The sequence below is a fragment of the Rhincodon typus genome, chromosome 8, assembly GCF_021869965.1.
Source record: "Rhincodon typus isolate 14 chromosome 8, sRhiTyp1.1, whole genome shotgun sequence".
Classification (NCBI taxonomy): Eukaryota; Metazoa; Chordata; class Chondrichthyes; order Orectolobiformes; family Rhincodontidae; genus Rhincodon; species Rhincodon typus.
In genome coordinates, this window is record NC_063339.1 from 74,375,300 (window position 1) to 74,403,054 (window position 27,755).

The 27,755-nt window shown below is 46.7% G+C and overlaps 1 protein-coding gene across 1 annotated transcript in view; it reads left to right on the plus strand.

The window, feature by feature from the left end:
• Positions 1-27,755, plus strand: part of mapkbp1 (mitogen-activated protein kinase binding protein 1) — a 165,482-nt gene that overhangs the window by 8,659 nt on the left and 129,068 nt on the right. Inside the window, exon 2 of the mRNA XM_048600305.1 lies at positions 4,677-4,768. Within this exon, the coding sequence (XP_048456262.1) occupies positions 4,677-4,768 (92 nt within the window). The remainder of the gene's footprint in view (positions 1-4,676; positions 4,769-27,755) is intronic.

Consider the following 27,755-nt stretch of genomic DNA (forward strand, 5'->3'; position numbering starts at 1 on the left):
CAATAATAAAGGTCGGGATTAGTACAGTGGGGGCCTGCTCAGTTCCAGTCCCAGGGATGGCCGAGTAGCAATTTTACAAAGTGTTTACAGCACAGGAACTGTCCATTCTTGTTGCTTCATGCCTGTGTTCATGATTCCCACAGACATCTCCCTCTTCGTCAGACCCTTTCCACAAAGGGTTCCACAAAGGTTCTGAGGAAGGGTCACCAGACCCGAAACGTTAACTCTGTTTTCTTCTCCACAGATGCTGCCAGACCTGCTGAGCTTTTCCAGCAACTTTGTTTTTTTTCCTGATTTACAGCATCCGCAGTTCTTTTGGTTTTTCTTTCCACAAATGTTTCTGCTCCATCCTCCCGTCTTGTGCGTTTCTCACTCTCCACAGGATGGATCTATGCTATTCACCTCAGTGCCAATTCCCTGTGGTAGGTACCCAGTCAATGCCCCTCGCTAATGAAGTATCCTCCCATGGGCTGGGTGTGCTGAGGGGCACCAATCCCGACGCAAGAAACGTGTGAAACAGGAGTGGGTATAGGCCATTCAGCCCCCTTGAGCCTCTTCCGCCATCTGATAAGATCACAACTCATCCGGTTGTGGCCTCAGCTCCACATTCCTGCCTGCCCGCCCCTTCCAGTGCCTTGTCTGTCAGGAATCAATCTGACCCTGCCTTAAAGTTATTCCACGACACTGCCCCCACCTCTGTCTGGAGAAGAACATTCCGTATTCACGACCCCCTGAAAGAGGAAAGAAATCTCATCTCCATAGCACATCCCTGTCTTCCTGTTTTATCCAATTCCTCTCGCTAATTTGACCCGATTTGCACGAGGCACTGTGATGTTATCTGCAGCACTACAGGCTGAACGCCCTCTTATATTGGAATATTATATTGGAGCTAACTTGCAGCTTAGGTGAACTTAGACACTGGGTTGAGAGTTTGTCATTCCTTACCGAGACACAGACTGTGTTGTTGGTCCATTGTTCCTGGTGCACGTGAAAATTGTGTCCGGTGTTCTGAGTGTGGATGTGTATTTTTTAAATTCCTTCACAGGGCGTGGGAGTCATTGGCTGGGTCAGCATTTGTTACCCATCCCTAGGTTATCTGGAAAAGGTGGTGGTGAGTTGCCTTCTTGAACGTCCATGATCTTTGGGTTTTGGGGACGTCTACAAATTTGTTAGGAAGGGAGTTCCAGGATTTGGACCCAGCAACACAGAAGGAGTACAGGTAATAGTCCACGTCAGGGCGGTGTGTAGTTTGGAGGGGAACTTGCAGGCAGTGGCGTTCTCATGCATTTGTCATTCTAGATGCAGTTTTAGATTGTGCTGTTGAAGGAGGTTTGGTAATTAATTGCAGTGCATCTTGTAGATAGTACACAGTGCGTTGGTGGTGGAGGGCATGGATGCTTGTGGATATAGTGCAAATCAAGCGGGTTGCTCTGTCCTGGATGGTGTCGAGATTCTTGAGTATTGTTGGAGCTGCACTCATCCAGGCAAGTGGGGAGTATTCCATCACACTCCTGACTTGTGCATTTTGTCAGCTCTTTATGGTTTGGATGTACTATCAGTTGCATTTTCTGGCAAACTGTCTCCAAACCTTCCGTGCTCACATCCGGTGAAAGGATACAAATATATACACGTGGCTGAATGGCCCATCGTCCCAAAATATCCTTAAATGTGCAGTCAATTTATAACACCCATAAAATGAAGGTACATTGTTTCATTGGACATCGTGTATGTTTCAGAAAATGTATAACTTGTCTGTTTTAAATACCAATGGCTGAGGTTTTCATTTCTCAATCCATTTTTTTAAAAAACGCTTTCATGGAAAGTGGGTGTCACTGGAAAGGACATCATTTTGTTTCCCATCCCTAACTGCCCTTGGACCAAGTGGCTTTCTTGGCCATTTCAGAGGGCAGTTAAGAATCCACCACATTGTAGGTCTGGAGTCCCATGTAGACCAGACCAGGTAAGGATGGAAGATTTCCTTCCCTAAAGGGCATGAGTGAACCAGATCGATGTTTATGACAACGACCACCAATCAACCAGCTTTTAATTCCATATTTTATTAAATTCAGATTTTGCTACCTATCCCGGTGGGATTTTTACCCCATGCCACCAGATCCATTAGCCTGAGGTTTTGGATTACTACTCTAGAGACATTACCAGTGATAGTTTTGTGCTTCCCATGCCTTGCTTTCAACTGCAGGTTTATTAATGAGTTGAATTTAAACTCCACCAGCTGCTGTGGTGGGGATTTTGGAGCTGTGTCCTTAGGGCATTCACCTGGGCCACCATGTCCCCCTCTGTCAGTGAAATGGTCAAGTCCAGACTTCCTGTATCTCGACAATGAGGATACTACAGAACAGACTGACTTTGGCATGAGACACTGCGGTGCAATGGCACTTTTTTTAAAAAAATGCTTCCCGTGCGACGTGTTGCCCTGTGTTCATTTCCCTCTTTTCCAGTGATCTCCCACTGTCCCCCAAAGGCAATGAACTGTTTCCTCGGTTTTGACAGCCTGCCCAGGTTATGTGTGTGAGCCTGAGTAGTTTTGGGCGGGGGCTGGGAGGGGGGTTTGTTGGGGGTGCAGGGGATTGAAGTCTGGGCTACATAGCACAGTTTTCTGTGCAAGAAGTGCATTGTACTGGCCATGTAGCTTCTGTCTCGTGCCACCACTAGTGAATGACACATCTAAAAGATCCCGGAGGGCCGTGCTGATTGAGTGTCACTTGCCCAGTGCCGTGAGATTGCTACACTTCCCCCCTGATGTGTAGCAGGGAGTGCAAGCTCAGTGAACTGTGTTTGCCATGTTGACGGTACTAGCTGCTATTGCCAGCAACGCTGTTCCTAAAGGAGGCCTACTCGCCACTCAACCTGCATGTGAGCCGCTTTCATTACCCTCAGTGGATTGGTCACCTTTGAATGGCGATGTGACTAAAGCCCCCAAGACCCTAATTTTGTGAAACATACTGCTCTCACTACGTGTCGCACGGTGGCTGGTCATTTTCTCCTTGTGCGCGGTATGTGTCTGGTTGGAATATGTGTGGCGAGCAGGATTTGTTCCCTTTGTCTCTCGCGAGAAGGTCTTATGTGAAGCGTACAGATTAGGAGCCGGAGAATGCCTTTTGGCCCATCGATGCTGCTCTGGCATTCTTTAAGATCATGGCTGATCTGATTGTAAACTCAACTCCCCATTCCACTTAGCCCCGATAACTTTTCACTCCTTAGCCTTCACATCAAATTCAAAGACTCTGCTGCTCAGAGTTACAAAGATTCGTGACCCTCTGAGCAAGTTTTTCTTTTGATCTTCATTATCAATGGGTAGCCCTTTGCTTTTAAATTGTGTTTAAAGTTGTTCTAGATTTTCCTACAAGAGGAAACGTCCTCGTTCAGCTGTCAAGACCCCTTAAGATCTTGCAGATTTCAACCAAGTTGCCTTTTACTGCTCTAAACTCCAGCAGATACAGGTGTAGTCTGTCCTTCCATTCCTCATCACACAACCTGCCCATTCCAGGGATTAGTTTGGTAAACCTTTGAACTTTGACCAATGCATTTACATCCGTTCTTAAGTAAGGCATCCAATGCCCCTCACAGTCACACCAATGCCCTGTATAACTGAAATATGTCCTCCCTACTCTTGCATTCAATTCCCCTCACAATAAATCAGGACATTCCACTTGTTTTCTTAACTACTCGCCATACCTGCATGCTAACCTTTTGGGACTCGTGCACCAGGCTACCCAGATCCCTCTGCAGCTCAGAGCTCTGTAATCTCCATATCTTAGGGTTTCTTCATCCAAGATTGATCTCTGTACTGCACCACTCCGCACATCTTGCTAATCAGAAAAATACCCATTTATGCCTCCTGTCTGTTTCCTGTTAACTCGCCTACATTCTATCCGCGTCAATATGTTACTCCTTATGCCTTAAGTCTTTATTTTCCACAATAATCTTTTATGTGACAGATTAGCGAATGCCTTCGGGAAATCCAAGTATGGTACATCCACGTGTTCCCCTTTATCTATAGTGTGTACCTTCTTCTGACTCATCAATTTTGGAAATGATACATGACCAGCCACTCTGTGGTTATGCCTTTAGGGCATGTTTTCTCATGTTTCTGCTGACATGGTTCTGAATAGCAATGTGTCATAACATAACGCAAGGTGGAGAGTGTTAGGGCAGGAATTTCTTTAGAGTTAGGGCTGAGACAACTGAAAACACTGTGATGGAAATCAGGGATGCGCAAGAAGGCTGCAGAGTCCTGGGGGATTTACAGCTGATAGGGAGCTGGCTAGGCCCTGGCCTGACTTGATCCATCGGTGAAATTTTTAAAATCCAGTGAGCCGTGGGCAGGCTGCCAATGCAGCGAAGACAGGTGAATGGGTATGAGTTAAGATATTGGAAATTGGCATGAGCTGGTGTTTACAGAGTCTTGCCAACATCAATCCAAAGTGAGCGCACCGTGATTTAATTTTTTTCTCTCTCTCCAGTTGATCTCTTCTTCGGCACAAGTAAGATGGGCAAGCTGCGTGAGATGCCCCATACAAAGTGCAGCCCTCTAAGTGCCACATGGGGATCAGGGTTGGGGATCGATGGATTGGATGCCCATGTCCCATTGACTGAAGGCAAATCCTCCGACTCTCGGTAACCTGTGGTAACAGCTTGTGTTCATCTTCCTGTAGGTGACCTTGGAGAAGGTGCTGGGCATCACAGTCTCTGGAAGCAGCGGACTTGCATGTGACCTGAAGACTGGGCTTGTAGCTTACCCCTCTGGGTAAGTGAGTGGGCATGGGCTCACAGAATCCCATTGTCTTTAAAATACCCGACAATTCCAACCGGTATTTTACCATCATGTGTCAACTTTAAGCTATTTATACATGAATGTGTTTAGGTAATCAAATGCTGAAAGGTTTGGTTTGCTAAGTGCTAGTGACCTGAGGCTCCTATAAAAGTTATTGCGTTAACGTACCAGTGTGAATGCTGATATTGATGTGTCTTGGCAGCTCAGGTATGAGAGAGGGAACATACCCGAACACGTCACCCTGTGCATGTCCCACCCCACCAACTGAGTCTTGCAGGTAGCAAAGAGACAAGTCAGACTGACTAAGGAAGCAAAAGGAGGCTGGTGTAGGCTTTGGCCATTTCTGCCATCAAACTTTATTTTGAAAGTAGAATCCTGATGTGACAGTCTTCAGCCCAACCCCAAGAATTGCAGATCCATTGAAGTTGTTTAAAAGATTCTGAAAAAACCAGGCCTCTCCTGTCACAAAAACATTTGTTCCCATAGTTTTTATTGAATATTCTACTGCAATCTGATTTGGATATAAAAAAAATTCAGTTTGTGCTAGTGAAGGAAGTAAGTGGACCTTAAACCTTCATAGATATGTCCACAAGTCAAAAGAGGTTGCCTTCAATTTTGTCAAAATTAAACTGAAGTATGTTTTCATTTCTTGTGTAACTACACGGCAGTTTATTTTTAATCAGGAAGATAAGGAATTCTCAAGGTATAGCTTCTTTAACTAGGAAAGAGTAGAAATGAATTCAGTTATCTACTTGTCTCTGTGCGTACGTGTATGTCTGTGTGTATTTGTCTCTGGTCTGTGTGTGTTTATTTATGTGTGTCTGTCTCCATTGCATAAGTGTCTATCTGTGTACGCCAGTGTGTGTGTCTGCCTCTGTGCATGTGCGTCTCTCTCTGTGTATGTTCGTGTATGTCACCATGTGTGTCTGTCACCATGTGTGTTAGTCTGCGTACATGTATTTGACACTGTGTGCATGTGTCACTGTGTGTGTGTTTTTACTTGTCTCTCTGTATGTGTGTCACCGCGTGTGTGTGTGAGAGAGAGAGAGTTAGTGTGTCTGCTTTTGAGTGTGAGTGAGTGTGAGTGTGTGAGTGTGTGTGTGTCTGTGTGTGTGTAAGAATCAGTGACAATGAGGTAAAATATAATTCCAGGCTACATTGCTGGAGCTGATGGGGATGGGGGAAGGGCTAGTCAGTGGTATAATGAGCTGTATTAAAGGCTTCAAGGTAGCCATTGACAAATGGAAATTGGTGAATAATTGAAAGCAGGCTTTACACTGAACCTATGTGGACGCGCTCGCACCTTTCTCTCTGTTTATGTCTCAGATGTCAGGAGGAAGGCTCTGGTGAAAGCTGTGTTTATAATGGAGCAATTGAGATGATATGCCATTGCTCCACAATTTGGTATGTTCTTTGAGGCACCCATTTGTGACACTTTAGGACCCTCTATCTGTGTATGTGGGCCTGTACTTACAGTTGCTGTTGAGAGTAGGAATAGGTGCGGTAGTGCTTTGGAAACTGCAATCCTGGACACTGTTGAGTCCGGGACTATTTGCAAGCGGGTGCTGCTTGCTAGCACTGTTGCTGACACCTTCCAGCACATTACGGATGATCGAGAGTAGGCCAGAAAAACTGCAGGTGCTGAAAATCAGAAACAAAAACAGAAGTTGCTGGAAAAGCTCAGCGGGTCTGGCAGCATCTGAATTGAATCATTTATTGTCATGTGTATTCAGCGTAAAAGTACATTGAAAAGTGTGTACCTTTGCCGTACACACATGGCGCCATTCACATTAACTTAGAATAAGATTCTAAGATTCAGGTGCACAGATGCTTACAGACATGCTGAGCTTTGCCAGTGATTTCTGTTTTTGTTTGCGATAATGGGCCAGGTTGGATTTGTCCTGCGTTTTGTGTACTGGACATACTCGGGCAATTTTCCACATTGTCGGGTAGATACCAGTGTTGTAACTGTACTGGAACAGCTTGGCAAGGGGTGCGGCAAGTTCTGGAGCACAAGTCTTCAGTACTATTGCTGGAATGTTGTCAGGGCCCACAGCCTTTGCAGTATCCAGTGTCTCCAAACGTTTCTTGATATCATGTGGAGTGAATTGAATTGGCTGAAGACTGGTATCTGTAATGCTGGGGACCACTGGAGGAGGCCGGGATGGATCATCCACTCGGCACTTCTGGCTGAAGGTTGCTGCGAATACTGCAGCCTTATCTTTTACACTGATGTGCTGGGCTCTTCCATCGTTGAGGATGGGGATATTTGTGGAGCCTCCTCCAGTGAGTTGTTTAATTGTCCACCACCATTCATGACTGGATGTGGCAGGACTGCAGAGCTTAGATCTGATCCATTGGTCGTGGGATCGCTCAGCTCTGTCTATCACTTGCTGCTTTCACTGTTTGGTGTGCAAGTAGTCCTGTTCGGTGGCTTCACCAGGTTGATACCTTATCTTCAGATATGCCTGGTGCCGCTCCTGGCATGTGCCCTTCTGCACTCACCATTGAATTGTCCAGAACAAAATGGGATTTTTGGCCTTTTAGCTGGACAGAGCCAAACAGTGTGCAGTTAGTTGTGTTCACTGCAGGGCAAAAGAAATGTTGTTCCCATTGATTTTATTTTAGTGAAATATGAGAGGTCTACAAGTATAAGGTTGAGTGCTGTGCTTTGATTTGGCCCGTGCGGCCAATTTGAACTATCCTCATCCTGCTGGCCTTGCAAGTGATTAACCACCCCCATGATGGGGGCCACTTCACTTTACCACTTGTAGAAGGCCAACAGCTCCCACCTCCTGGAGGACCATTGACTAGAAGCAAAACAGGAGTAGCTGTATAAATACTGAGGCAGCAGGAACTGGTCGGCACGGTGGCTCAGTGGTTAGCACTGCTGCCTCACAGCACCAGGGACCCGGGTTTGATTCCCCCCCTCAGGCGACTGTCTGTGTGGAGTTTGCACATTCTCCCTGTGTCTGTGTGTGTTTCCTCCAGGTGCTCTGGTTTCCTCCCACAGTCTAAAGGTGTGCAGGTTAGGTAGATTGGCCATGGGAAATGCAGGGACAAGGTGAGGGAGTTGGTCTCAGTGGGATGCTCTTTGGAGGGTTGGTGTGGACTTGATGGGCCAAATGGCCTGCTTCCATGTCGTAGGGATCTTATGAGTCTATGAGGTCAGGAATCCTATAGTGATTAACTCATCTCCTGACTCCTCAAAGCCTGTCTGCCATCTATAAGGCACAAGTCAGGAGTGTGATGGAATACTCCCCACTTGCCTGGATGAGTGCAGCCCCAACAACAGTCAAGAAGCTTCACACTATCCAGAACAAAGCAGCCCGCTTGAACATAAAACATCGAACAGTACAGGCCCTTCGGCCCACGATGTTGTGCCGACCTATTATCCCACTAAGATCAATCTCCCCTGCGTACCCTACATTTTACTATCCTCCGTGTGCCTATCCAAGAATTGCTTAAAAGTCTCTAAAGTATCTGACTCCACTACCACTGCTGGCACGCCCACCACTCTCTGTGTGAAGAACCTACCTCTGACATCTCCCCTGTACCTTCCTCCAATCACCTTAAACTTATGCCCCCTCGTAACAGTCATTTCTGCCCTGGGAAAAAGTCTCTGACTATCCACTCCATCTATGCCTCTCATCATCTTGTACACCTCTATCAAGTCACCTCTCACCCTTCTTCACTCCAATGAAAAAAGCCCTAGCTCCCTCAACCTTTCCTCATAAGACCTGCTCTCCAGTCCAGGCAGCATCCTGGTAAATGTCCTCTGCACCCTCTCTGAAGCTTCCACATCTTTCCTATAATGAGGTGACCAGAATTGAACACAATATTCCAAGTGTGGTCTAACCAGAGTTTTATAGAGCTGCAGCATAACCTCACAGCTGTTAAACTCAATTCCCCTGCCAATGAAATCCAACACACCATATGCCTTCTTTACCACCTTATCAACTTGGGTCACAAGTTTGAGGGATCTATGGACGTGGACCCCAAGATCCCTCTGTTCCTCCACACTGCCGAGAATCCTGCCATTAACCCTGTATTCTGCATTCAAATTTGACCTTCCAAAATGAATCACTTCACACTTTTCTGGGTTGAATTCCATCTGCCACTTCTTTGCCCATCTTTGCTTGATTAGAGCTATATCCACAAGCATCCACTCCCTCCACCACCGACACTCAGTAGCAGCAGTGTGTACCATCTACAAGATGGGGTGCAGAAACTCACAATGGCTTCTGAGACAGCACCTTCCAATTCATTTCTGAAGAAGCGTCAACTTTCCTGCTCCTCTGATGCTGCCTGGCCTGCTGTGTTCCTCCAGCCCCACACTGTGTTACCTCTGACTCCAGCATCGGCAGTTCTTGCTATCTCCGACCTTCCAAATCATGACAGATTCCATCTGGAAGGACAAGGGCAGCAGATACGTGGGAACACCACCATTTGCAAGTTCCCCTCCGACCTACACCCACTGCGTAGTGTGAGAATGAAATCTTAAGACTAACATTCCAGTGTTGCACTCGGGGACTTGGAAGCGCTGTCTGCGTGAAATTGAAACCAAGGCTCGGTCTGCCATCTTGGTTGGATATGAAAGGTTCCATAGCCTCAGTTTTAATAAGAGCAGGGGACTTCTCTCTGATGTTGTAGCCAATATTTATACCCCTCAGTCAACATCACAAACACAGATTGTCTGATCATTTTCACACTGATGTCAATGAGTGTTTACTGATCACAGCACGGTTATAGCACAGACGGATGCCGTTCAGCATACTGGCTCTCTGAGGAGTTCACTCAGTGTCATTCTCCCATTGTCTCTCCATAACCCGGCACGTCCTTCTTCATCGGATAACCGTCTCTTTCCCCGTTTTAAAGTTTCGACTGAACCTGCCCCCCCACCTCACTCTCACGCAGCACTGGAACACAGGATTAGAATAGTTTGGTGGTTTTTGACCAGCACAGACTCGATGGGCCGAAGAGCCTTTTTCTGTGCAGTAGCCCTCTACGGTTCCATGAGAGTGTGTTGCTCCCCTTTATCACTCGCTGTTTGAAGATGTTCTTTTCCCAGTTCTTTTTACAATCAATTTAACGTTCTGCTCGCTTTTTGTGATCTTGAACAGTTTGTCCCGTCCTATTCTGTTCAGACCCCTCGTGACTTTAAATACCTCTATCAGATCTCCTGTCTCTTCTCACTGGAAAGCAGTCCTAAATTCTCCAAGCTATTAAGTTCCTCCTCCCTGAACCCGTTCTTGTGAATCTTTTCTGCTCTCTCTCCAGCGCCTTCACCCCCCACTTGTCTCCTAGAACTGAACACAGTCCTCTGGCTGAGGCCAGACGAGCACCTTATACAATTTCAACAGAAACTCTTTGCTGTTGTTCTCTCCAACCCTATTAATAAAGCATGAGATGCTGTATGCCTCATTAACTGTGCTCTCAATCTGTCCTGCCATCTTCAATGACCTGTGTAGATATATCAGCACCCTCTGCACTACCTTCAGAATGGTGGCATTATTTTGCACTGTCTCTGTCTGTTCTTCCTACCAAAGTTAACACAAGCCTGTCTCCACTGCCAACTCTGATAAAATCTCCATTAAAGTGCAACGTCCCTTGTCTTTGATGCCTCACCCCTTCATCAATCCTTGTTCTGAAATATTGAACAGAAATTACCGAGTGCGTTGTAATGTTGTTGAGAGCTGTGAAGCTAAGGTCACTTACCCAGAGCTTAGAGTCCAAGACACAGGGTTGAAGTGGTGAAAGCGTTGAGGGTTAATTCTTGAATCACTTTGGCACAAAGTTTGCGCGTAAACCATTGAGTTTTACACATGGGCAGCACAAAGTGAGGAAGTGCATTCTGAGGGGAACCACAATGATCAATGGCAAGTCACGGCCTTGCAATTTATAGAGACCAGGGAAGGAACTGAGAGGGATGTGGTTTCCCGAAGATTGAAACTGAATTCAGAAAGAGTTCAAATGATTTTGGGGACTGTGCAAATGCAGACTGAGCAGTTTATGATTTTCTCTGATCTGTGAATTTAAACCATCACTGAAGTTCAATGCAGCCAAGCAGTTCTGGACGCTGATTTGTCCTCCGTTGAGGGGTCAGGGGTCATGTCAAGGGGGCCGTCACTGCTGTGCTGTTTGGAGGTCGTGATAAGAGATTAAAGGGATACTGTCCTCATGGTTAAAACATTTGGACAAATTCTTTTTTTAACACACTTAAGTTTGGCGAATAAAAACGCAGTGCGGTTATGTAAATGTTTCGCTGGGGTTTCAACAACAAATTCATTGGTCCCAAAGCAGGTCATGCATTGATATCATGTGGTTCACTTCTAGTGTCAAATTCTGATTTTGTTCTGCTCCCATCTCTCTTTTCAGACACAGGATTATCACATATTGTTATTATAAAACAACATATTGTTTTCACTTTTATGTAGTCTGGGTAAGTTCTCCTCAGATATAACCCGGATTTGGATAGATGGAGTGGTTGAGGCGTAACTTTTACCTTTACTGTTGTTCACAGCCTTTCACATACAAAAAAGAACACTCACGCACAGCACCTCTTGGTCCAAACGACTGTCACCCCATAAGAACCACTCCACTTTGGCATTTGCAGAAGGCAACAAGATGGCACGAGAAGTAAGGTTTAGCAAAAACAACTAGGCCATTCCCTTCAGGCATCTTGTGGTTTCAACTCAAACGCGGAGCAGAATTTTATTCGGTCCTGGGGGAGAAGAACGTGTGAGCCCTCAGTTTCCCACTTAGCAGCCTTTGGGCCAATTTTATTCAGGGAGGATTGTGGTCTGGGGGAGGGTTGTGGAGGCCGTGTTGGCAGGTAGTTCATGAGTCTAACAAATGTCCCCAGTACATTTAGATTTATTGCCACGTGTATATAAAACAAATGGTGAAAGGTGTTTTATCGCATAGCATGCACAAGGTGTCGCCATGCTCTGGCGCCATTTTGATACCCTGAATATAAAGTAAGATTTGACTGCAATGGAGCTCATCTGTCTCTCTCATGACCCCTGACCCCTCAACGGAGGACAAATCAGCGTCCAGAACTGCTTGGCTGCATTGAACTTCAGTGATGGTTTAAATTTAAACGGGCTCTGGGGTCTCGGTTACCGGCCTCCGCTGCTCCCACAGTTCTTTTTTCTATTCATTTCATGGGATGTGGGCGTCGCTGGCTGGGCCCAGCGTTTATTGCCCATTCCCTGGTTGCCCCTTGAGAAGGTGGTGGTGAGCTGCCTTCTCGAACTGCTGCAGTCCACCTGTTGTGGGTTGACCCACAATGCAATTAGGGAAGGAATTCCAGGATTTTGACCCAGTGAAGGAATGGCGATATATTTCCAAGTCAGGATGGTGAGTGACTTGGAGGGGAACTTGGAGGTGGTGGTGTTCCCATATATCTGCTGCCTTTGTCCTTCGAGATGGAAGTGGTCGTGGGTTTGGAAGGTGCTGTCTGAGGATCTTTGGTGAATTTCTGCATCTTGTCGATAGTACACACTGCTGCTACTGAGCGTCGGTGGTGGAGGGAGTGGATGCTTGTGGATGTGGTGCCAATCAAGTGGGCAGCTTTGTCCTGGATGGTGTCAAACTTCTTGAGTGTTGTTAGAGCTGCACTCATCCAGGCAAGTGGGGAGTATTCCATCACACTCCTGACTTGTGCCTTGTAGATAGTGGACAGGGTTTGAGGAGTCAGGAGGTGAGTTACTTGCCACAGTATTCCCAGCTTCTGACCTGCTCTTGTAGTCACTCTGTCAATGTGGTGAGTCCAGCTCAGTTTCTGGTTAATGGCAACCCCCAGGATGTTGATTGTGGGGGATTCAGTGGTGGTCACTGAGGTGGTGGTTAGATGGTCTCTTATTGGTGATGGTCATAGCCTGGCATTTGTGTGGTGCGAATGTCACTTGCCACTTGTCAGCCCAAGCCTGGATATTGTCCAGATCTTGTTGCATGTGAACATGGACTGATTCAGTATCTGAGGAGTCACGAACAGTGCTGAACATTGTGCAATCATCGGCGAACATCCCCACTTTTGACCTTATGATGGAGGGAAGGTCATTGATGAAGGAGCTGAAGATGGTTGGGCCTAGGACACTACCCTGAGGAACTCCTGCAGAGATGTCCTGGAGCTGAGATGATTGACCTCTCACAACCAGGACCATCTTCCTATGTGTCAGGTATGACTCCAACCACCAGAGAGTTTGCCCCCTGATACCCATTGATTCCAGTTTTGCTAGGGCTCCTTGATGCCACACTCGGTCGAATGCAGCCTTGATATCAAGGGCTGTCACTCTCACCTCACCTCTGGAATTCAGCTCTTTTGTCCATGTTTGAACCAAAGCTGTAATGAGGTCAGGAGCTGAGTGACCCTGTAGGAACCTAAACTGGGCGTCACTGAGCAGGTTATTTCTGAGGAGGTGCTGCTTGATAGCAGTGTTGATGACACCTTCCATCACTTTACTGATGATCGAGAGGAGACTGATGGGGCGGTAATTGGCCGGGTTGGATTTGTCCTGCTTTTTGTGTACAGGATATACTTGGGCAATTTTCCACATTGTTGGGTAGATACCAGTGTTGTAACTGTACTGGAACAGCTTGGCAAGGGGAGTGGCAAGTTCTGGAGCACAAGTTTTCAGTACTATTGCTGGGATGTTGTCAGGGCCCACAGCCTTTACAGTATCCAGTGTCTCCAGCTGTTTCTTGATATCATGTGGAGTGAATCGAATTGGTTGAAGACTGGTATCTGTAATGCTGGAGACCACTGGAGGAGGCCAAAATGGATCATCCACTCGGCCCTTCTGGCTGAAGATTGCTGTGAAAGCTTCAGCCTTATCTTTCACACTGATGCGCTGGGCTCTTCCATCATTGAGGATGGGGATATTTATGGAGCCTTCTCCTCCAGTGAGTTGTTTAATTGTCCACCACCATTCACGACTGAATGTGGCAGGACTGCAGAGCTTAGATCTGATCCACTGGTTGTGGGATCGCTTAGCTCTGTCTGTCACTTGCTGCTTTCACTGTTTGGTGTGCAATAGTCCTGTTTGGTGGCTTCGTCAGATTGATCCTCATCTTCTGATATGCCTGGTACTCTTCTGGCACGCCCTCCTGCACTCACCGTTGAATCCCTGACTTGATGGTAATGGTTGAGTGGGGGATATGCAGGGCCAGGAGGTTACAGATTGTGTTGGAGTACAATTCTGCGGCTGTTAATGGCCCACAGCGCCTCATGGATGCCCAGCCTTGAGTTGCTAGATCTGTGCGAAGTCTGTCCCATTTAGCACGGTGATAGTGCCACACAACACGATGGAGATTGTTCTCAATGTGAAGGCGAGACTTTGTCTCCACAAGGACTGTGCAATGGTCACTCTTACCGATACTGTCATGGACAGATGCAATTGCAGCTGGTAGATTAGTTGCGACTACCGCGTCCGACTGTAGCCACGGGGCCTGGGAGGAATGCGCGTGTCCTGTACTTCCTGTTCCCCATCCGACCCTCCTCCACATGCTGCCGCCGGCCCTCGCTCGTCAGGGATCCTCCGTCGTCCCTCTCACCGACACTGGCGCTCCTTCAGTCTCCCCGGGCCTAGCCGCTGACCCGGAGCCAGGGATCGGCCTGTGAGTCTGGGCCAGGAGGATCCGGCTGGGGCCTGCTCCTCGCTCGCTGGTGTGGAACTGCCTCCTGGGGCGTGGCTCCTTCCAGAGGTCCCCTGTTTCGCCCACCACTCTTCAGGCTTTAAAGAAAAAAATGAGATAGAGGAAAGACGGCAAAAGTAAATAAAGAAGGAAAGAAAGGAGAAGGGGCAGGAAAGCAGACGGGAGACCTGGGCTCAGCCCTGTTGACTCTGTCGCCATCTTCAGACCATGGTACAAGCACCTTCTGGAATTTTCCAATCCCTGCACATGGACTTGACATCTTGGGAGCAGGCGGGACAGCGTTCTGTCGGACTAGGACACACTTACCGACCCCCCCTCCCCACTCCGATCTCCCGGCAACGCTCTCCATCCCGTGCTGCTGAAAGGCTACAGCTATTCTGGCCTCCAGCCGCCCAGTGTCCAGTTGGCCCTCCTCAGTGAACGACTCAGCAGCTGGAGCGGAAACATTTCTCCCTGCAGGAGGCTGCAGCCCCGTCAAAATAAGGCACTCCCCAGCAAAAACCAGTGGAGAATTCCGGAAGGAACCTCTTGTCTCAGAGAGGACACACGACCGCTGGGGACTGGTTGAAGCAGAGTGTACTGAAGGGCAAACTAGACAAGCACTTTACAGAATCCCTACGGTGTGGAGGCAGGCCATTCGGCCCATCGCCTCCACACTGACCCTCCAAGGAGCATTCCCCCCCACCAAGACCCACACCCTCCTTGTCATCCCACGTTTCCCATGGCTTGCCTGAGCACTATGGGCAATTTTTAGCACGGCCAAACCACCTAAGCTGCATGTCTTTGGACTGTGGGAGGAAACCCACGCAGGCAATGTGCAAACCCCACGCAGACAGTCGCTCGAGGCTGGAATCGAACCCGCCACAAGGCGGCAGAGCTAACCTCTGAGCCGCTGTGCCGCCGAGGTTTGATGGTAGATTTAGCTGGGGAAAGCCGGGTGGCGGGGGGGAGAGTCTTGAGCGGGGCCGAATGGCCTGTTTCTGTGCCGCGCATTCTATATAACTCGTGTAATGGCGCGTTGTGACCCCAAGCAAAGATTCAGCCCTAGGCCTTTGATGGCAGTTCGAGTGGCCATCATTAGCAATGAGGCCTTGTCTGTGTGACCAATTCCATAAAACGGGTCTAAGGATTTTCAGACGAAGGAAGCAAAAGACTGTGTCCCGTCTGGTTGACTCTCTGCTTTCCTGTAAATACGGTGAGATGCAGTTGCTGATTAATCATAACAATTAATCCCTATCAGCTAAACAGAGCCAGACATCAGGTGAGAGAACCCCCCAGGAACGAAGAGCTCAGGGAGGTTCATGGAACTGGAGCTAGTCACTCTTCCTGAGCTTGTTACACCGACCGCATCATGTCTCACACCCCTCGTGTCCTAGCCAAAAATATTATTTCCTCTAATTTGCAGCTAAATGTCTTCAGTGCTCTCCCTCAGAGGCCCGCACAATTCGCACCTCGCGTCTCTTTAAGCCCAGCTTGCCAGGAATATTTTTGGCAGTTGCTCGCTATAAACTCATGTTGTAACTTTAGTTGGCAGAGGAGCAGTCAGTTTGCACACGGCAGCCATTTTGAGAGTACGGTTTTACACTGAGGCACCTGGCCGCTTGCGGGTGCGGGCCATTCTGGAGCAAAATGGCTGCCGAGCTTTTCCTCCATAGCAACAGTAACCTCACTCGGCTGGCCGTGGAGCGTTTTGGGCGGCGAGAGTTGCTGCTGTGATGCAAGTTGTTGTTGCTGGATGCCTTTCTCCATCTCTCTCACTCTCGTGCACTCTTGTTTTATTTCCTCCACCCAACAACCACACAGGAGTGGGCCACTTAGTTGGTAATTCTAGCCCTTGTTGACTTTCTCTCTCTGTCTCTCTCTCTGGCCTTATTAGGATTTCTGATTTCTGTGGCATTTGTTCACCATTAATCATTTCCTGTATTGCACGTTAGGGGTTTTTGAAGCATTAATCATTACTTCACTGGCAAGTAGCAGATAGGAAGATGGAGGCGATGTCATTGTCATAATTAGCTCAGGGCTGGGGGAATGAAAGAAAGATTTGCATTTATATAGCACCCTTTGTGACATCCCAGACCGCTCGTTTTCAAGTTGCTCTTTTTGTGGGATATCGGGATCACCGTCGAGGACAGCATTTGTTGCGCATCGCTAATTGCCCTTGAACTGAGTGGATTGCCAGCAGTAATGCCTACAGTTGTGTTTTTCTTGGTGGTCCGAGCACCAACGTCCAAAACCACAAGCACAGTGCGTTGGTGTGCCGATTGGCGTATGTGGAACCTTGGAGCAGGTACACTGCTCGGTGGGCCACTTCAGAGGGTAGTTACGAATCAACCACATCGCTGTGGGTCTGGAGTCACGCGTAGGCCCAGGCCGGGTAAGGACAGCAGTCTTCCTTCCCTAAAGGACATTAGCGAACCAGATGGGTTGTTTTAAATTAACAATTAGTGGTCCCCATTAGAGAGACTTGCCTTCAAACCAGGATTATTAATCCAGTTTAAAACTCTACCAGTTTGACGTGATGGGATTTGAGTCCATATCCTGGACCTCCGGGTTAATAGTGCAGTGATATTTGTAACACCCAGGTTCCCTCGGGTCAGGTTCCCCAGTTTGTCATCGTCCCACACAAAGGCTCCGAATTTTCAGATTCCCAGGTCGGGGAGTGGGATGGGTGGGGGCGGGGGTGCGGTGGGAGGTAGTGAACTGCTCCCCTTTTTCTCTCAGCCCCTGGTTGGCCACAACGGGGTTAAGTTAAAAACGAGTGCCTTCTCTTGTTGGATACTCTTCTCCCCGAATGAACTTATATTTCAAAAAGGAACCAGTTTCACGAGCCTTGTCGCTCTCTCTCTCTCTCTCTCTCTCTCACTCTCTCTCTCTCACTCTCTCTATCTCTCTCTCTCTATCTCTCTCTCTTTCTCTCACTCTATCTCTCTCTCTCTTTCTCACTCTCTCTCTCTCACTCTCTCTCTCTCTCTTGCTCACTCTCTTTCTCTCTTGCTCACTCTCTCTCTCTCACTATCTCTCTCTCTCTTTCTCTCTCACTCTGTCTCTCTCTCTCTTTCTCTCTCTCTCGCTCTTTCTTTCTATAGACAGTCACTTAATTTATGTATATAGCATTGTCACTCTTGTAGAAAACACAATTTGGAATTAAGGGCTAAAAATATCCACAGTAACTTTGGGGTTCTGACTTGTGGTCATGACTCCTTACCACTACACTACTGTCTTCCCCTAAATCTTTACAGCAAACCATGAGCTTTTTGAAATGTAGTTATTGGAATGCAGGAAGTGCAGCTGCCAAATTATACACAGCAAGCTCCCACAGACATAAAGATGATAACTATTAAATTATCCCTTTTAGTGATTATTTAGTTGCAGAAGGTTAACTATTGGCGCGGACACACTATTGAGAACACCCCGGATTCCCCTCAAAAGATTTTCTACATCGACCTGAGTGGGCAGACAGAAAGACAGAGGACCAGAGGACAGTACCTCTGACGGTTCTGCACTCCCTCAGTACTCCCCCTCAGGTTATCAACTCCGTGTTACACACAGCAGCATCCTGGACACTAAACTGCAATTCCTGGATACTCTAGGCTAATCCTGGAGGGTTGTAAGTACTGTTTACACAGACATTTTCTCAAGGAGCAGCAGAAGTGTGGTGGAAGCAGGTTCAACTTGACGCATTCACGAGGATGCTGGGTAATTATTTGGATTGAAATGGTGCGCGGGGATTTGGGGATAGGTGGGAAACCTTTTTGATTTACTTGTTTATTGTCATGTGCGTCCTCATTACAAAACGCCACGGGAAGGGTTGCTGCCCTCCGGCGCCATCTTAAAACGCAGAAAACCGAACCAAAAATGTAAAATACAAAGGCAGAGAAACGAAGGAAGTGTTTCTAACTTTACAGTCCCTTCTTGTTAAATGCTCAGTCATGGGCCATGGGCCTGGTGGGACAGGCATGAGTCCCCTTCACCAGACCGCCACTGCTGGAATGAAAGTCACCATTCGTAGGTGCCAACTCACTTCCACTGATGTAGCCGGCGCCATCTTGCTTACACGCCGACATAGCCGGCACCATCTTGCTTACACACCGACGTACCGGCACCATCTTGCTTACACACCGACATAGCTGGCGCCATTATGCTTACACACTGACGTAGCCGGCACCATCTTGCTTACACGCCGACATAGCCGGCACCATCTTGCTTACACACCGACGTAGCCGGCACCATCTTGCTTACACACCGACGTAGCCGGCACCATCTTGCTTACACACTTGTTTCCAAAACTGGAATGAGAAAAAGAACGGCAGAAATAAAGGAAACAAAGCCAGGTGGGCACTCAGTCATAGGACTGGTGTGGGCGCGATGGGCCAGATGGTGTCCTTCTGTACCATAACAATTCTGGGACAGGAAGACCCAAATTGCAGCAAGCAGAATTTGTGACTAATGTCACCGCGGTCTCCTCATTAAACATTAGATTATGTTGCGGCAAGCTGAAGCGAGTGGAAGCGACGCGGTACGCATTCTTTACAATCAATCCCGATTCAGTCTCCACGTGTGAAGGGTGGGTAAAATTACCCGGTCAGTTTCCGTTCTGATTGCTGCAACGTTGCTGAAGAAACAGGAGCTAATTGCAATGAGGATGCACGCCCGGGGGTTCCTCATCTCGCTATTGTGCTGCGGCCACGTGCCACTTTGTCAATGTTTCTGTCTGCATGGGGATTATGTACGAATGCATTCAATAACGCCCAGCATTTTGACTCTGGACTGTGATTTCTAACTTCCAGAAGCTATAGGACACAATGTTGACCAGCGTGGTGTCTCTCTGTGCATGCTTTAAAAATAGCCTCTCCAATACTGCCCTTTGTTACCGTTTCCAACACGAGGATAAAGGTGGTTGTCATGGAAATCACTTTTATTAGCACCAACAGCTCCCATTCTCCTGAAATGCGACTGAAGCAATTATATATTAGGATGAACACACCCGGAATTCTTTTCAATGATCAGCCCTCCTGGTTTTGACTGAATCCTTCCCTGTGGTGTCTTTGTGGTCTCGGCCTAAGCGACGATGTGGTGTGGGAATCTTATTTGCGCGGTATCTATCCGCTTGTAGTGTGGTGGTGCAGTGCATTCGATACCCAGGCTGTTGTGGTGTGAAGAGAGTGTGGGATGCTACGCCTGAGTGATGGGTGGGTGTCCCTTCACAGAACTGAATCTCTTTAACGTGTTTTAAATACCTCAACTGGATTACCCCCCCAGCCCGATTCAAGGGAATGTAAAGGAAATCTGTGCAGCCAGTTTTCATAATTTAGCCAACCACTCAGTACCCAGTATCATTGTGAGGCAGTGCTACGGCCTGGTGCCCCCAACCACCCTAAGGTCAGCGCGTTCTTCCTGAAGGTCACTGTTCGAAACTGACCACAGTCCTCCTGACTGGGCCTTTACCAGTGAAGCAAATGTCCCCACTTCTGAATTCCAGCTGCTTTGTGATTAAGGCCAACGCTGCGCTTACCTTTGTTCACGTTACTTTTTGTAACTGCGCTAACTCGCCGTTTCAGATCCCCTTTGGTGTTTGAACTTTTTGTCGATGTGTCCGCTCGTGGCATCTCTGTGTGAATTTACCTCTCCCATCCTTGCAGCTAACTGTGTAGTGTCAGCAGCAAATGTGGATGAGCAGCCGTTAACGGTGATGCGCCGAACCAGCAGTACAGGTCACTGGGTGTTTTGTCACAGTCTACCAACCAGAGATCCCTTTATTCTTAGATAACAAGGTGTAGAGCTGGATGAACGCAGCAGACCAAGCAGCATCAGAGGAGCAGGAAGGTTGATGTTTCGGGCCTAGACCCTTCTTCGCCCTTTAATGCAGCTGCCCTCCACATCAGCAGCTGACCTCAGTGTCAGATAAAAACCGAAAGAACTGTGGATGGAAGGGACACTGGACCCGAAACGTTAACTCTGTTTTTTTCCCTTCACAGAGGCTGCCAGACCTGCTGAGCTTTTCCAGCAACTTCTGCTTTTGTCAGTGTGAGATTACCTCTTTAACCAAACTGGCCACCTTTGGTCACCCGTCTTAATATTTCTCTCTAGTTCTGGGTATCAAATCTGAGGAAGGGCCACCGGGCCCGAAACGTTAACTCTGTTCTTTTCCCTTCACAGACGGTGCCAGACCTGCTGAGCTTTTCCAGCAGCTTCTGTTTTTTTTTTGTTCCTGATTCGCAGCATCCGCAGTTCTTTCGGTTTTTTTTTTAAATCAAATCTTGTTGATGGTATCTCTCGTGAACTGTTTTGGGGGCGTTTCACCTTATTGAAGGTGCTTTGTCAAAACAAGTTGCGATTCCAGCTGTAGATGCCCAATTGGGCTAAATCTCATATTTGATGAGTTTTCCTGTGCTGTCTTCCCCAACTCTCCTCATGACTCACGCACCGTGGGGCCACCGCGGGGCCCTGCTCATCCTATTCTCTCACCCGTCGCAGGTGGAAGTACATGCCACCACTGGGACCTCCCAGGATTCCATGGTTCCGGTGCCAAGTTTGAAGACAGTCAAATGGTGGCTGTTCAGAGCTGCACCTTACACTGCATGTTGTGGGAGGGCGACCATAAACCCAATTGCACTCAGGGCACACAGGTGGCACGGCAGACATTTCATTGCACATACACGCGCACGTTCTCACATAGAGTTATTGAGTCACTCAGCACGGGAGCAGGCCCTTCGGTCCCAACTTGACCATGCCAAGCTAAAGTAGTCCCACCTCGCTGCCTTTGGCCCATACCCCGCTGAACCTTCCCTATTCATTATCCCTGTCCCAAAAGTCTTTAAAATATTGTCATTGTACTCGTCTCTAACGCTTCCTCTGGCAGCTCGTTCCATACACGCACCACCATCTGTGTGAAAAAGTTGCCCCTCAGGCCCCTTTCAAATCTTTCCCCCCTCAACTTAAACCGATGCCCTCCAGCTTTGAACTCCCCTACCCTGGGGAAAAGACCATCCCAATTCACTGGGGAGGTGATGGCCTAGTGATATTATCGCTGGACTGTTAACCAGAGCCCCAGATAACGTTCTAGGGACCCAGGTTCGAATCCCCCCATGGCAGACGGTGGAATTTGAATTCAATAAAAATCTGGAATTAAGAGTCTAATGATGACTGTGAGTCCGTTGTTGATTGTCAGGAAAAACCCATCTGGTTCGCTAATGTCCTTTAGGGAAGGAAACTGCCATCCTTACCTGGTCTGGCCTACATGTGACTCCAGAACCACAGCGATGTGGTTGACTCTTAACTGCCCTCTGGACAATTAGGGATGAGTAATAAATGCTGGTGTCCTCATTCCGTGAATGTAAAAAAACACAGTATTCACTGTAAATCTGCTTGAGTTAGGAGAAGGAGTTGGATAAGTGGTGGAGGGTGGGTAAGATGGTTTCATTACAATGAGGGGTGGTAGTTTTAATCGGGGGTGGGCGGCTCTGTAATCTGGTCCCCAGTATCAGCGAGGAGATAGGTCTCATAAGCTGACCTGAACTGTAGTGCCTCAAATAAATCTGCATTATTCAAGCCTTGTTCCGCGGGTTGCTGTGAGCAATTTATTTCCATATGCTGGCAAAACATGATTTTTTCTTGCTGTGTTAGCAACTCCAGAGAGACAAAGCAACATTTATATTGGAATAAATGTGCATAAAATGCTGCGTATTATTCCTGCTGTAGACTGAACCCAAGTTTTTTATTTGTGTGTTTGATGAAGGGCTTTACAATAGCTGAAGTATGATGACTGTTGATGGTATACGAAGCAGTCTCCCCACAATACCATCAGATTACATCATGTCTTTTGCAAACCAGTTTAATGTGTCGATTGGTGGTTCACTAGCTATGACAGTCTTTCCTCTGAATTAAAAGGTTTTGGGTTCAAGTACCAAACTGAGTGCAGCAGTCAGGGCTGATGCTACAGTGCAATTGCTGAGGTGGTGTTATACTGTCAGAGCTGCTGTCTTTCAGACAGAGTGTTAAGATGAAGGCCTGTCTGCCCTTTTTCGCTGGGGGTGGGAAAGATCCATCGCACTATTTTGAAGCAGAGGTACAGGCGACATATCCCTGGTCTGTGGCCAACATATATCTTTCAACCCCTCAGCCTCGCCAAAAGCAGATGGTCTGATAATGATATCATTGCTGTTTTGTGGAAGTTCGCTGTGCCTAAAATTGGCTGACAATACAAAATTGAGTGCACTTCCAATAGCTGCAAAGTGCTTTGAGGAGGACTGTGGATGCAGCAAGTGCTACGCAAATGCAAATCTTGCTTTAGTAATATGGCTGTGTGCCGGGTTCGGGGGAGTGCAGTGTGAGATATGTGGAGAGGCAATATGATGAGCAGTGATTGAGCAGCTTTTGGCTTCAGATGTTGTTCTCCATCTGCCATGGAGAAGCTGATCTGTGCAACTGCAGGAATATGGAATCAGGCAACATACCTGTTGCTTTTGGTGACTAGACCACAGAGTTGGTCTGGAATGCTTCATTCTATCCTTGTGACTTTCCCATTGCCGGGAAGCTGGTGTCTCCACTGCTGTGTGCTGACTTTGAGGGTTTCGGAGTTTTTTTAGCTGTTTGCTGTGATATGGAGTGATACAGCTTTCAGGTGATTGATGCTGCTTTATGGTGAGACCGTCACAGGGTGATTGGCACTGTTTTGGCTAATAAACATGATTTGGAGGTGCCGATGTTGGACGAGGTCAGAACTTACACACACCAGGTTATAGTCCGAGACAACAAGGTGCAGGGCTGGATGAACACAGCAGGCCTAGACTAGGCCCGAAACGTCAGCCTCTCTGCTCCTATGATGCTGCTTGGCCTGCTGTGTTCATCCAGCCCTGCACCTTGTTGTCTCGGATTCTCCAGCATCTGCAGTTCCTACTATCCCAGGTTATAATCCAACAGGTTTATTTGAAATCATACGCTTTCAGAGCCTCGGTCCTTCTTCAGCTGTTAGTGAGAGAGGTAGTATCAGACACAGAATTTGTAAGTAAAAGGTCAACGGTTCACACCATTGATGAGGATCTACTAAACAAACCTAAGATGCTGTTAAATCTTTAATTAGTTAGAAGTTTTTAATTGATTAATATGTGTCTGTAAATCCCCGAATTCCTTTGAAGTCACTGTCCTGAGAGAACTAAATGTTTTATCCATGTAAAGAAGAGGTGACATTTTAAGTCAGACAATGCATGTTAGGTGTGAGGCCTTGTTTAGAATCTGTTTTGTGTTTTGGTTTCCTTCCTAAAAGGTCACCTCCTCTTTACACGGCTAATACCTTTAGTTCTCTCAGGACAGTGACTTCAAACGAATTCAGGGATTTACATATACAGTCTTACAAACAAATACCACTATTTTAGAGTCAGTTGAATTCTTTTTCGGGTTGATATTTTTCGACATGGGATTTTTTTAACTTCTCGCTGTGGTATAAGGATCCAGTACCTTGACTTGGTCAGAAATGCATTGGGTGATTACATCTTGTAACTTGCCAATAATTTATCTGAGAAGGCGATGGCCCAGTGCTATTATTGCTAGACTGTTAATCCAGAGACCCGGGTAATGTTCTGGGGACCTGGGTTGGAATCCTGCCATGGCGGATGGTGGAGTTTGAGTTCAATAAATACCTGGAATTGACAGTGTTGTTGATTGTTGGGAAAAAAAAAATCCTCTAGGGAAGAAAACTATCATCTTTTACATGTGGTCTGGCCTACATGTGACTGCACACTCACAGCAATGTGGTTGACTCTTAACTGCCCTCTGGGCAATTAAGGATGGGCAATAAACGCTAGCCTAGCCAGTGACGCCCTCATCCCTGTGAAAGATTCTTTATTAAAATTCTGTCAGGCAGGCAGTTTTACAACAGTTGCCACGGTTCCGTTGGCCAGGTTTTTCTTTCATCCCTTTTAATTGAATTCAGTTTTCACTATCTGCCACGGTAGATTTAAACGCATGCCCCAGAACATTAAACTGGGGCTCTGGATTACTATTGCATTGATATTACCACTGCACTATCCCCTCCCTCTCCCCTTACCCCTCCTCCAAATAAAATTGCTGGAGAAATGATAACTAACATGGTCGCCCAGTTATTGAAAGGGTATTATTAAGCTAGAGAGGGCTCAGAAGATATTTACCAGGATGTTGCCGGGTATGGAAGGTTTGAGTTATAAAGAGAGGCTGGATAGGCTAGGACTATTTTTCACTGGAGCGTAGGAGATTATAGAGATTTATAAAATCATAAGGGGACAGGAGAATGGCAGGTGTCTTTTCCCCTAGGGTGGGGGATTTCAAGACTAGGGGGCATATTTTTAAGGGGAGAGGAGACAGATTTTAAAAAGACACGAGGGGCAAATATTTTACACAGAGGCTGGTTTGCGCGTGGAATGAACTTCCTGAGGAAGTGGTGGACATGGACACAATATTTAAAAGACATTTGGAAAAGTACATGAATAAGAAAGGTTTGGAGGGATCCGGGCCAAGCGCAGGCAGGTGGGACTAGTTTAGTTTGGAATTATGGTCGACATAGACTGGTTGGACTGAAGGGTCTGTTTCCATTCTGTATGACTGTATATTTGGTGTAAATATCTTGTGTGAAAACCCAGAAGTAGTTATCACATTAAGACAGCAACAGAAACACTTTTCAGTAAGCTTTCATTCTGTAATCTACATAACTCAATTGTGAGACATCAGATAAGGTTTGCAGTAATCATAAAGAGAGAGGCCCTATATCTGAATGTGTGTAGCATTCGTAACAGAATAGATGAATTGTCAGCTGAAATAGAAATAATTATTACCTGATAGCCGTTACAGTGATGTTGCTGCAAGAGGACCAGTTCTGGGATGCAAATATTCAAGAGGATTTGACATTCTAGAAGGACGGATAGCCAGGAACAGAGAAAGATGACCTTAGTTCTAAGGATCGAGATGTAGAATCAGTTTGGGTGGAGATCGGGAATTGCAAAGGTAAGAAGTCAATTGTGGGAGTCTCCTCATTGTGACAACGCTGGAGGAGCAGTTATATAAGAAGAGGTTCTGGTTAGCTTATAGGAAAGGTGCTATAATAATCATGGGTGATTTTAATCTAGTGGTAACTAGGATAAATCAGATTGGCAAAGGCAGCCTGAAAGACGACCTTATTATTGAATGTTTAAGGGACAATTTCTTAAAGCAACACCCTCTACAGCCGACCAGGGAGCAGGTTACTTTAGACCCGGCTGTGCATAATGAGGCAAGTTTAAGTAATTACCTCATAGTAAAGGAGCCTCTAGACAGCAATTAATACACATGATTGGATATCACATGCAGTTTGAGGGAGAGAAGAATGGCTCCAAGACTAGCATTTTACATTTTGTAAAAGGCAACCAATTGAAGTTACGAAGACAGTGTTACCTAAAGTGAATTGGGAAAATAGGTTATTGGTCGGTCAGTAGAGATGCAGAGATAGACATTTAAGGACATTTAATTTCACAACACTGAGCAAAGAAACATTTCAGGGAGACAAAAAGACTCCAAGAGCCTGTAAATGTGGGGCACTTGGATTTCCAAAAGATGTTTGGCAAGCTGCCAGCTCAGAAATTATTACACAAAATAAGAGCTCATATTGTAGGGAAAGCATAAAATCATGGATTGTTAGCAGCGATTAGGGATAAATGAGGCACTTTTGGATCGGTGATGCATAACTAGTGTTTGCCACAGGGATCAGCGCTGATCTCTCAAGTATTTACAATTTATATAAACGACTTGGATGAAGGGACAGTAACTAAATGTGATGTTGACACAAAAATAGGTAGGAAAGTAAATTGTGAAGATGACATAAAGAGCCTGCAAATAAATATAGATTGGCTAGGTGAGTGGGTAAAAGTTAGGCAGATGGAGTGTAATGTTTGAAACTGTGAACTCGTCCACTTTGGAAGGAAAGCTAGCAAAAGCAGCGCATTGTTTGAACGGAGAGAGATTTAAGAACTCTACACTACAGAGGGATCTGGGTGTCCCAGTACAAAGGAAACAAAGGAAGTTAGGCAAGGAATTAGGAAGGCATATGAAATGATGGTGTTTATCACAAGGGAGATGCAATATAAATGTAAAGAAGTTTCACTGCAGCTGTGCAGGGCTTTAGTGAGACCTCATCTGGTGTACTATGTACAGTTTTGATCTCCTCAGAACATAGAACAGTACAAAATCGGAGCAGGCCTTTGGCCCATGGTGTTGTCAAATTAAATGCCAAATTAAACTAATCCCTTCTGCTTGCCCCGGTCCATATCCCTCCATTGCTTGCTTGTTCATGTGCTTATCTAAATGCCCCTTAAACGCCCCTATCCTATCTGCCTCCACCACCACCCCTGGCAGCACGTTCCACGCTCCTACCACTCTCCATGTAAAAAAAACTTGCTCCTCACATCTCCTTTGAACCCCCCTCCCCCCTGCTTACCTTAATTGCATTCCCTGTTATTTAAGAAAAGGGTATAATTGCACTGGAAGCAGTTCAAAGAAGGCTCACGTGACTCATCCCAGGGATGGAGGCTTATCTTGTCAAGATAAGTTAAACACACTGGGCGTATGTCTGTTGTAGTTTAGGAAAATGAGGGGAGATAGTATTGAAACATCTAAGATCCTGAGGTGACTTGCTACCATTAAGTATCAGGAGGAGGATATTGGCTCTTATAGGGGAGACTAGAAGTAGCAGGCACAGTTTAAGAAGAAGAGGTTTCCCTTTTACAGCAGAGATTAAGGGAAAAAAGGATCTCTCTCACCGGATCGTTAGTGTGTGGAATTCTTTTCCTCAGAGCGCAGTCGAGACCGGGCCACTGAATTTATCCGAGGGTGAAATAGGAAGGTTTTTGACAAGACAAGGGAGCCGGGGTCGTGGGGACAGACAGGAGGATGGAGGGTTTTTATTATCTATTCACGGGCATCACTGGCTGGGTCCGCATTTGTTGTGGAACTAGATCATCCATGACCTTATCGAAAGGCGTAGAAGGCTCACAGGGGCAGAGCTAGACACTATATCCTGATATTCTTCTTATCTTGTTTCGATTAATTCTGTCAGATCCATTTAACCTCTCTGTGGTTAGGTTAATAACGGACAGCTAAGGATTCTGCACTGTCATTCAGGCTGAATAGCCACAGTTAAAGCACTCACATCAAGCTGAGAGATCATGATAACTCAGATGAATCAGATTGGCAAAGGCGTCCTGGAAGATGACCTTATCGTAGTTATCATAAAATCATGACGGGTATAGACACGGTGAATGGCAGGGTTTTTTATTCCCCAAGGGTTGGGGTAGGGGGCATA